General features: G+C 41.5%; 1 protein-coding gene across 2 annotated transcripts in view; it reads right to left on the reverse strand.

Annotated features, from left to right (window-relative positions):
* The window catches only part of ANKRD55 (ankyrin repeat domain 55), a 45,636-nt gene extending 35,675 nt beyond the window's left edge, over window positions 1–9,961 (reverse strand). The window contains exons 1-3 of one of the 2 annotated variants that reach the window (XM_062609513.1): window positions 9,529–9,959; window positions 3,255–3,377; window positions 1,259–1,389 (exon numbers count right to left, since the gene is read on the reverse strand). In XM_062609513.1, the coding sequence (XP_062465497.1) occupies window positions 1,259–1,389; window positions 3,255–3,377; window positions 9,529–9,568 (294 nt within the window). In that variant the 5' untranslated portion in view covers window positions 9,569–9,959. Of the gene's footprint in view, window positions 1–1,258; window positions 1,390–3,254; window positions 3,378–9,528 lie in introns of both variants that reach the window. The other variant, XM_062609514.1, reaches the window with a different exon arrangement.
* Window positions 9,962–11,799: the final 1,838 nt, after the last annotated feature.

Consider the following 11,799-nt stretch of genomic DNA (forward strand, 5'->3'; position numbering starts at 1 on the left):
ACAGACATCACAGCCAAATGCTCTCTAGACCTCTGAATATATCCATCACAGAAACAGAAATGGAAACTTCAAAGCCTGGGTGGTTTAAATCTTTTCCAGTCATTTCTTCTTTTTCTTTTTTTTTTTCTTTTTCCCAAAGAATATTTTTTTCCCCTCTGGGAAAAGAGGAAGGAAAAAAGGAGCATGACACTAATTATGGGATTTTTAAAAAATATCTGGCAGAAGAAATGTTTATTCTCAAGAAAGTGGGGCATCCTCCTTGCACTGAATGCGACTGCCTGTTTTGCAATTTTCTACACTTATTTTCTGGCCTAATATTACACAGCTGAGCAGAAGCATTGTTTTTGCCCTGAACTTGCAGGAAGAAACTAGATGTTTCCATAGCAAGGGAAGTAGTTTAATTAGGCTGCCATGGTATCTGTTTAAATGAACTGGCTGTCATCCAGCCATAACTCATACTATGCACCATAGGTGAACATTCCTTCCTCCTTTCTGTCCAACTAATAATGGCAGCCCTTTGCCCAGCTAACTTGGTTCCCATCCTTTCTCTGACTTCTGAATTACCTCCAGCAAGGAGTAGAAGACTAAAGACAAGAGAATCATCCTTGTGTACTTCAGAGATCACCACATCTCCCTTCCCAAGCTTCAAAATGGGATGGCTGCCCCGTTGTCACTTGCATGTGGGTTGACTCAGGGGCTGGATTGCTTACGATCTTAGTGTCTGCACTGGTGCCTGCACCACCTTGAACTCAAATTCTTAACCTTGCCATCCAAGGTCTATCAATACTCTGGCTCATGTATTGCACAGTAAAACATGCCTGCTGACAACCAGATTTTGAGATAGAAGTGCTCTCTCTGGAGCATACATATCTGATGCTGACAGTGGGTGGGGGGAGAAGTTAATCTGCATATTGAGAACAAGAGTGGATTTTCCACTGCAACAGAAGCAAATGCAACAGCAAGTGCAACAGAAGCAAGTGGCTTGAAATCACACAGAGGACCCTGGACCTAGTGAGATCCCCATACCATGTACTAATTTTACAACCTGAAAGAGAAAGGACACTGACACGAGTCCTGATCCTTTTCCAATAATCATCAGCTTTGCATTATAGTAAAGTTTACAATTTCACTCTTGTCTATAACTAAATATTTTGCACTTGTTTTCTTTCTGTAGTATAAGCAGAAATCTTATTTGGTCTGCACATTTACTCCCTTTACTCCATCTATCTTTCCATACTTCTCCCCCAAGCTTTGGTACCAGATAAGTTGCCAGACATAAACTGGTACGTCCACAAGCATCTTGAGTATTAATATTGGCTCCCATCTTCAACAGAAGCTTCACTGTATCAACCTGGCGTCCTGACACAGCATGCAGCAAAGGTGTGCAACCTGGGGAAGAAAGTCAAATGTTCTTTTACAATTTTTATTTTGTCAAAGCCATAAGCTAGAGATATTTCCTTATTTGCTAATGTTAGTACTGGCAAAGTAACTGACAACTGTTCCAACAGTTGCACTCAGCTTTTTGTAGGCAGGAAGTAACTGCTATGCCAGTCACTGACCACTGGTTTTAAAAAGAGCATGACTTCATTAGCAAAAGCCTTGCCTCATTAACTCTGCTTCTGGAGGGAAAAGTGTTTTTCTGTTGACAAGCTTCCAATATGAACTGTTGGTTTTGTATACCGTTTTGGAGACTGATATTCTTCAGAGTGACTAGTAGCCAGATGGTGCTTGGCTAATTTTCACAAACCCCAGCTTCATCCTGTCTCTATGTATTCAAAAGACTTATGAAATCAAGCCCTGTCCTGTGCAAAGGTGCATGTATGTGAATTGATGCTTTATGTAGACAGCAACTTATTTTAAAGGCTCTAGAATATTTTCTTTTGTGTTGTCATGAGAACTTTTTTAATATTCTGCAACAATTTCTGTGCTGGAAAATACTCTGAAATCTACATTCAAGCCTAATACTCGAATTTCATAATGAAACATTATGATATCGTTCAATTGATTCCTCTTCCTTTCATTCTATTAACTAGTGAATAACATCAAGAGATTTTCCTGCAGAATCTGACAAAACAATTTGAAATTAATAAACTGGGAATAAACATGAATTTTGAAAGCTGTAAATCTACTAGAAACTTCAGGCACAACTGAAGAATAATTATTCTTGCTGGATTCAGTAAGACTGTTGAGCAAATGTGTACTACCCAACCTGAGGTTATGCATACTCTGCCATACATGCAGGATATGAGCCACACATTTGTCTTGCAAGACTGGTGTTTAGTTACATCTGTATGTGCAATGAAATAAACAAGTTTCTCCTGGAGCTGAAATACTTCCATTTGCTGATCAGTCTATCTCCACCCACAGCCCTTCATACCTAGTACCTCTCCTGTTAAGGATCTGGACTGGGAGCATTTTAGCTTGATAAAGTATTTTTCCTACTGACCCAATAGCTGTTTTAAAGATAATAGGATGTCTGGCTTAAAGTGTAGGAAAAATTGGTAATTTGGTAAAAGCTGGTAAAGATTAAAATAGACAATGCTGATATGGACCCTTTAAAAGAAACTGCAGTAAAAAAATACTTTGAATAAACAAAGTCTTCTTTAGGAGAAACGTCCAGAGGCGGCTCTAATTCAATTGGGGAATAGAGTCAAGTAAAACCTAAGCAATGGACTGCACTTTGTAATAACATTAAATATTTTCCTGAACACAAACAAAAAGGAACACAGTCTTGCAGATAAAACAGATTATTGAAATTATTGCACGCTGTACACTCAACCCTTTGAGTTTGTAATTTAAACAGTTACGTGACAAAATCATTCAAACTGTATCTGTACATACAGATACAGTACATATACATATGTACTGTACATACACTTCACAAGTGCAAAAGAGTGAAATTCCCTACTCTAGCATTGTGCAGACTATGTAGCATTTGCCTTTCCTTATATGAAATCACAACAATTTCTCATCATCTCCCTGAAGAAGATAAAATAGATTCATGATAAAGTACTGTCCCATTTTGGCACAACAATGTATTTGTATCCATATAAAAAAAAAATCTTACAATTAAAGGCGAAAGAAATATCCAAACTAAGCATTTTCAGTGGATGTTCCAAAGAATAACTCAAATTTCCCATATTCTGCTACTAAATATAATTTGCTGAACACAAAAATCAGGATAAAAAAATGGAAAAGTTTCATTGCAAGCTGAAGCAAGTAATCCCATGAGAACAAGCTCAGCCTTCATTTACCCTCGCTGTCGCAGGATTCCAGGATGGAAGGATCTTCTCGAATCACTGCAGTTAGTGTGCTTACATCGCCACTAGCTGCTGCTTGGTAAACCAGAGACAAGTCCCCCTCTTCTGCTGCATCACCTGCAGGGGAGAAGTATGTCCATGAGTAAGCAGAGAGTAAGTACAAATGATTAACAGTGAAAATTTATGACTGAATAACTCGAGGTGGAACAAAGTGTGTCTAAACAGCCCTGTGTTTTTTGTTAGTCATTGAAACTTGTTTTTCATCATAACTTCTTCCGTAAACTGTCAGACATCGACAGTGAGAGGACATAAGAAAACTTCTGGAAGGTTTCCATCTCTCCTAACTATGACGTAACATAACTTGTGAAACAATGAAGGAATAGCTGAACTAGCTCATAATATCGCTGTTATATTTTTATGAGATAGGATGAAATCAGGACACAGTTGATTTCAGTTTCTGTGTTATCCTTGCACCAGTCAGAAGACAGGCTTTTCACTTCCTTTCCCTGCAGTATCCAGGGGGATTCAGTTCTCAGGAGAGTGAACTTCTGGCAGCAATGGTTTGTATTATCAGTTCCTACAGAAAAGAATGGTGGAATATTAGTTGGAACCCAGGAGAGGTTTATTTTGTTTGGCAGTAATAGAATGAGGTATTATTTAAAGCAGATGACTTGCAGGACCTGTTCCTAAATACTCCTCAGAATTTTGTTTCTAGAGAAATTCATGTGATGATTCTGTCTTTTTTTGCTTGTAACTTCCTTAGAGACTGATCATCCCATGTCTGACACCTCCTTTGGCTTCAAGTGGATTATGAACCTGTTAACTCCAGGAGTCGAAAGAGTTGATTTTTTTGGTGTAGGGGCAAATCTGTCATAATGTTAAAATGCTCTAGCTATATATTTTTGGTCAGCCACAGTCTCATGTTTAATTTTAGAGTTTCTGATCTCTATTAAATCAATCAGAACAGCTGCAGTGAGCTGTGTTCTTCACTGTGGCTGAGGGCCAGAGCTACAGACTATAGCATTTCTCCAGCCACTGAACTACCTTGTAATTAGGAGAAAGTAAAACTAATGCCTAAATCACACTAGAGAGCTGATCAAAGGAACGACAGAGCAAGTGAGTGGTGGCTTATCCTTACTGTCATGTCTTCTGGAGATGGCATAACTATACAGAAAAATGGGAGATGGTTTAAAGAGAATTTGAAAAGTTAATAAAGTCTTTTTCATAATAAAATATTGCATTTTCATATATATGAACATGTATATGTTTTGAATGATAAAAGGTTTTTAAAGATAACTTTAAAGTATTAGCCACACAATTCACATTGTGATCAGATGTTGCCACAGCTGAACCCTCCTGAGCTCCACACTGGGGTTTACAGCCCTGTGCAATTCCCCACATGTGACCTTCTCCCCAGGATGCAATAATGACTCTCAACTTCAAAACTTGGCTTCCATGGAAACACAATCAGCCCTTGCCCTGGGAAAGGTTAGTCTGTCAGACCCAGAGCTCTTATTGTGGGCTTGGGAAAACTTGAGAGCTGATGTTAAATTTCTCTTCACCAGCACACAGATTCCCTTTCTATCACCTCTCAACTGAAGAAAATTTGATTTCCTTTCTTTCTTCTAGTTATCTTTTAAATAACACATTTGATACGGTTTGTAAATTAAAAATGTTAACTTGTTTTTTATTCTACTGGGGAGTCTATCACTGAGACAACTGTTCATTTGGCTCAGAAGCTTTGACCTGTGTGCTTGGGAGATCAGGAGAGACTAAGAGTCATTGCCTCTCAAGAGTCATCATCAGTGACTAGTATACAAAAAAAGAAGTGACTTTACCACAGGGCCCATTAATCAGATTTCCTTATCATGCCAGATCTGCAGACTGCTCTCACAATCAGCAAACTCAGAAAAAGACATGTTAGTAACAAGCTCAGGTCTGAGCTAGTCCCTTACTCAAAGAGGGGTGTAGTATGGGCTGGGTGGAAGGCAAGGAGACAAGGCAGAAGTTCGTCACTGGTGCTGCTCCTCTTGGCCAGCCTCTGGAGGTACACTTGCCAGCCACAAGCACCAGCCTAAGCTCTTCTCACAGCTGCATGTGGTGCTTGTTATATGGGAATGGTACAGAGAAGAAGCTGCTGGCATTGGGAAAGAAACCATTAGATATACTGAGATACACAGTGGATCAAAGGGACTCTCACCTCGTTTCATGCACTACACATGTAAATTTCATACTTTTTGCTGTTTAGCCTTGTAAATACTGTTAAATCTTCCTGCTGTGAGTCAGGAGGGAGCAATCCACCCATAAAGAGAAACTTTCCATCTCCCAAGCAGAGCATGTGCTTACCCAGAGGGCATGGTGGTGGGAAGATGAGGACATGGGCACAAAACGGCATGTGGGTCCCTGACTCCTTCTACCCCTTCTCATCTAACTAAAACCACCTCACCTTCTCCCCTGTGCCTTTGCTTGTGCTGGGCTGCATCTGCTTTTTCTAGAGCAATTATCCTGCTGTATGAGGAGAAGAAGCGAAACTAAATAAATGGATGAATGAATGAAGCTTTCCCCATGCCTGTGCTCACAGATCACGAGCTCCACTCTTGTTAAGCTACAGTGGCATGAAGCCCCATCCAAGATTCACAGTTCCCTATCTGTGAATCCTAGCTGTCAGAGCTAGAAAAGGCAGAAGAACCAGGCTGTCACCCTGCTGATGAGGAAGACTGGGCCAGGAGGACTTGATGGGCACCCATATTGTGCATCTGACATAAGGTAGACTGACACTAATTCAATTTCTATAGGGTGACATGATTTCAAGTAGGGTGTCTTGAACATGACCTTTGTGGCTTTGTGTAGGAGGCGAGGAGGAAGATAGATGTGTGGCATTCTGATGCTTCAGATGGCAGGGAGTAGGAAATGCCAGGATGTAATTTCTCCTGCTTCATCTTCCTGCAGCTTAACCCAACAAGGAATAAGGGGGCATAGGCACAAAGCTTGTAGGCTGTTTAATTTTGCGGACACATCCCTGGGCATGCAGAATGGGTGTTCTGCAGAAGGTGACAGTGAGGTACTGAGCACTTGTGTCTCCCTTTGTGAGCTTAACCTCCTGGGGAACTCAGCTGTGACTGGGGAATCAGCACTAAGTGGGATAAAGGGACTGTGAGTAGCCAAATGCCTGACTCTCCATCCTCAAATGTGTTAGCATTACTTCATTTATTGTTTTGCAGTTCTGTAAATGCCAGTGAATACTGGTGCCATCTCAGATACATTTATATTTTATTTTGCAAAATTATTGTGCTACTGGTAAAAGGAAGCTGTCAGCTTCAGGAAGGCAGAAGGTCCGACTGAGAGCCCATGTATGGAGCAAGGATAGAGAGAAACTGCAGGCTAGCACAACAGTGGCATAGAAAGATCTGGAAGAAACTTAGTGAATAGACCAAATGACATACAGGTTGTGACAGCTTTTGTAGCTACAATCCCCAGAAAGAATCAATCTTAAAAGCCAATTTATCTGAAATAAAGTGCAGTATTTTGAAAGTACGTGATTCCTTTAAGGCAAAGTAATTTTGGTTAGGAAAGGGTTTATATAAAGATACAAGCAGAATGATCACAGGATTCAGAGCAATGAAATTACACAGCTTGTGAAATTAATTCTTCTCAGACTCTCCTGTGATGAATGCATGCTTTACATGATTTGCTGTGTCGGCTGATGTGTTGTTTTACAAAGCGCACATTGGAGGTATGTTAAGTGTGTGCTTTCTCCTGCATTGGAATTTGCTGTAGCTTATTTTACGTGGTCTTGACAATGACTGATTTCGACCTTGCTAAAACAGTAGGTTTGGAAAACAGAAGGCCATAATACAGTGTAATTTATGTTCATTGTGAAGGAGAAATATTGGTGTATATTATTTACTCCCTTCTTTCCTATAAGTCTTCTTTCCACCGGTAGCCAAATGCCTTATGTGATTTCCCACAGCTCATCAGTAGCACACAATACTAGGCAGTTTATTTGATTTCAGCATGTCAGTGTCAAGGGTCAGAAGGATGTGGGTAAGTGCAGTTTTTGAGAATTATAACTTGCTCTGCTGTCAATACTGGTAGGTATTATTTTAATGAGCTGTACCATAGGAAGTGTTGTAAAGAGACAGTATGCTTTTCAAGCCTGGGATGCTGTTCATTTGATCTGTAACTGGGATAGTTTTCTGATGTTTGGGGTGAAGAAAGGTTTGTAGGGAGGGTTGAATTACTTTACTGGACCGACAGATTTATCTGGTGTGTTTGAATGATGATCATTCATTCATTCATGTGTATTCTTTCGCTGTTATAAATCATTCCAATGAAAGATACTCCCTTTCTCCTTACTAAAAAAATTGTGCCTACTTGAATCAGTAATGTGACGAGACATTAACATGCTGTTCAGATAAAATCCACCACAGGCTGTATATTTTGAATAGCACTTTCTTTGCATGATAACCAGTGGTTTCACTGTCCCATTACTGCTTACTGCTTGCTCCTGCTCTCCATCCACCTCCCACACAGCACAGCTGTCAGGGAAGGCAAACAGTAAGTCACAAATCATCTAATGAGCCAGCATCCCTGGTGTGGTGGTGATGGCGAGTTTATCTGGAGGGGACTCTTTTGCTGTGGAGGTGCTATGAGAGGAGTGTAAGATGGGCCTGGAGATGATGCTGGACAGGAATAAGGATAGGTCAGTATGGAGAGTGTCCTGACAGCAGAAAAGGCTGCTGATCAGTAGCAAGGGTAGTACAGGCGTATGTTGCCCCCTCTCTCTTTTACTTCTATCAGTATATGGTGGTTAAGGTCAGTGGTCTCCTGAACGGCTTTCTGCCCCCTTATCCATCTGAAGACTTGACTTCCCATTCCCCAGCCCTGATCACATTCCAGCCTCATTCCCAGCATCACTGCCACTGGCTCCCTGGCAGCCATCTCCCTAGCACTGACTGTTCAGGGTTTCCCCTCTCCCTTCCCAGTCTGAGCACTGCAGGGTCGATGTGTGGCACAGAGCATACTCGCGGTGCATGCAGACAGAGAGTTTTAGAATGGCTGTTTGGAGCTGCAGTAGCTCAGTCATCCCCACACCTCTGTCCTGCTTGGGAAAATGCTCCATACGTGATTCACACATGACCTTGGGGCACCTCTCTCTATTCCTGCAGTACAGATCCCCCTTCTCCTGTTGCACTTCCCTTTCTCCTTTATCCTTGCTGGTAGGATTTTTTGCCTTTTGTCACTCAGTTTTGCTTGATGGCTTCCCACTGCTCCCTGTCTGCTCAGGGTGGGGTTCTGTCTGGGATGGTGTGCTCTCGACTTGCTTCAGGCTTTGAGCACTACTGTGGCTGAAAGGCAGCTTTAAGTCCACTGCTCTACGTGGAGTGTGTTTACTCTGGATACACCAAAGAAGCATAGGCAAGCTCAAAAGTACAACCATAGGCAAGCACCCATGTCAGCTCGGACACTTTGCAAGCATGCATGAGAAACTGTAGCCCCTGCAAACAAATCATTTTGGCAAGCTGACTGAAAGAGAGATTTGTTGGAACACATGTAAACAAGCAATGACAGCTACCTGCTTTGGGAACATAAAAGGACTGCCACTGCGTTCCTCTGAGTAGATTAAGCCGTAAGACACAAAAGCTTGCACTGGCAAACATGAAATTCAAACATTTAACTTAAAAAACAGAAAACAAAGAGACATTTGTATTTCCATAGCAACCTTACCATGTAGAAAATCTTCATGTTGGGGATTTAAAAAATAATTTAAATTCACAGTTACAGCAGTACTTACCTATAGAGCTAAGATTTCCTGAAGCAAAGCTGATCACTTGACAGCATCTAGTTCTTTCAATGTACACAAACTAGTAAACTTAGGAAAATATTTTTTTCTTAAATTTTTACTCCATTTTAAACTGCTCTGTTTGCTAATATTGCATTTTTTTTATATATATCCATATACATGAAGACCAATATCTAATATAAATTTATACATGTATCTCTTGATGCTAAGCAGAAAAGAAATCTGATGCTCTTACTATTCTGCTGAAAAAAATTATTTAAAAAGAAAATACTGTAGCAATAGGCTGAAATACCCATGTCTAAATCTGAATAAAGAAATTCCTTCACATGTAACCAAAATAAATCTCTGTGAGACCTAATCTTTTCCAAAAAATTGTTGTTATTAATTCTGTCAAGTAATCCTAGTGAGTTTGATGGGAGGCATGGGAAGACCAGAAGATTTTGAAATTAGTAGCAGGTCACTTACCTCTGTGCTGATCAAACACTGATGAGGTACTGAAATCCATTGTGGTCTATCTCATTATTTACAACCAGACCACACAAATGACATCTCCAGGGTTTTCAGGGAAGAATCCCATATATAACAGTAAATAATGCAATGATAGCTGTCGCCAGTCTTCTTGTAAGAGAATCGAACTTGCTTTACCACTGAAGATTATTGTCAAAGCAAGGACATTATCACTATCCTAATGGGAATGGTATATTCTGTTTGCTATGCACCCTCTTCAAATGAGATCCCTGGAAGCTTAGCTGATCTTCTGAAAAAACGTCTTAGCTTCAGTGAGTGAAACTGCCTGTAAGCGGCTCTGAGAGATGCTGCAGCTACCCAGCCTCAGCAGCAGAGCTCTGCCCGTAGAAAACAAGCCTCAGAGGGTGAGTGGGACTGGGCTGTCAGACAGAGCATGTGCAGAGCTGCCAGCGCAGTTTGGATGCAGACATCCTTGCTGTGCCAGCCAAGTGGCATGTGCTCCATTCACCGACAGCCCTGTGGGCAGGCTGCCTGTACCACTGTGCTGTCAGTATGTGTCTGAGGAAGGCCTGTGAAGTGATGTTTTCAGAGATTACCCAATTCCTGATTAACACCTGCGCAGAGAATCCAAATTAACAAGCCCTTTCTACCTTAGTTTAGTGCCATCCAGTTACAGTTAAAGTACAACGTTTCATGAAGGGATAATAATTGAGAACACATTACCATGGCTGAAGTGCATAGTGATAGCTCCAACAGCTTAGTGCAATAGGTATAATAGCTCACAGCGGATGCTCCAAACCTAGTTTTGCCAAACTGACAGTTGACCAACACCTCCACCCTATTTTTTTTGACTGGGCCTCTGCCTTCCTAAGTTGGGACACAGACTCTACTGCAAAGGGCTGGGGGGGGGGGAGGGGAACAACTCTTGTGAGCTTTGCTTTTAGCTGGGTTGTCTCTGTGGGAGAAATAAAAATAAATGGGCTGACTTGGAATTCACCTGGAGCAGTGGGTCACCAGCGGTGCCTAGGGGTTGGTAGATGGGAGGGACAGAACAATTTTGCTTAGCACTGACGCACTGGAAGAAACACATAACTACTGTAGAATAATGCAAACAAATATGCAAAAATTCAAAAAAGCTAGACACTTTTGAACCTCAAACAAGAACCAAAACAAGATCTATACTAAAGCTAACCATAGGTTTGGTCAGCATAAGAAGACCCTAGACTTTATTCATTGTGTTTATTCTGTACTGATGTTTTGACCAGTTCCTGTGACTACAACAGGTGTTAGGAATATAAAGTACATTTGGACACTGTAGGAGTTGTATCTGGAGCTGATTCGCATCCCAAGCATCTGCTGCTGAACCTTAATCTAAATGATGTGTTTGGGAATAGATAGTGGGTCCAGGAAGGAACACAGCCTCAACAGCGTCAAATGACATACCACAGCTGAAATTCTCAAAAATGTGGCAGTGTGACCTGCTCAAGTGTCCTTAACTGCGGAGAGGCATGTGGTGGGACTGGAGCCAGAGACTGGCTCCGTTTCATTTCCCTGCTGCTGACTGGTTTATGCTATGGATCACCTCAGGCCTTTTTTATATTAAGGAGGGATCCACTATGTAGCAAGTGTGATCTGTGAACAGAGTATTAGTTATGCAGATGGTCAGCTCTAACTGTATCTATCTAGTTTGATCAATTAAATGCTCACAGTTTAACCTGCCCTCCTGAGATGGAAGCAATGGGCTTTGGAGATTACTGGTCCAGTCTCTTGCAGTGCATTTGCCTGGGCATGAGATGCATTGAAGGTATGAGGCCAGGTAATTTTGGGGAGAAACACCCAGGTACTCAGGTATGCAGCTGACTCCTCATGGGTCCCAAAGGGAACAGAATACTCATTGTAGCACTGTGTGCGTATGCCAAGGGCTCAGCCTGCCTTCAGCTATAGGAAAGATAGGCACCTCTTCTGAGATAAGTGTCCACAGCCCATGAAGACAAAATGTGTTTGAAGGTCAGTAACGTCTGTCCTCTACATCCATCAGAAAAAAAGCAAGGCCAGTGCTTGAGCAAAACAGCTTTCCCCAATGTAGGTACAAGCACCATGTGAACACAGCTGTGTGTCTCAGCTATGGTGAACATGTCAAAGCTCAGAGGTTGCCAGAAACCCCAAGATTTGGGAGCCGGACTTGAGTAACTGACTTTTCTGGAAGTATCTTTTTATTTCTTCTTTAGAAGGGTTGAAGGAGATGTCTCCAAATTCATCAGGACCTCC

Source organism: Pezoporus occidentalis, unplaced genomic scaffold (genome assembly GCF_034315485.1).
Source record: "Pezoporus occidentalis ecotype Australia unplaced genomic scaffold, CSIRO_AGI_Poc_V1 ctg139, whole genome shotgun sequence".
NCBI lineage: Eukaryota > Metazoa > Chordata > Aves > Psittaciformes > Psittacidae > Pezoporus > Pezoporus occidentalis.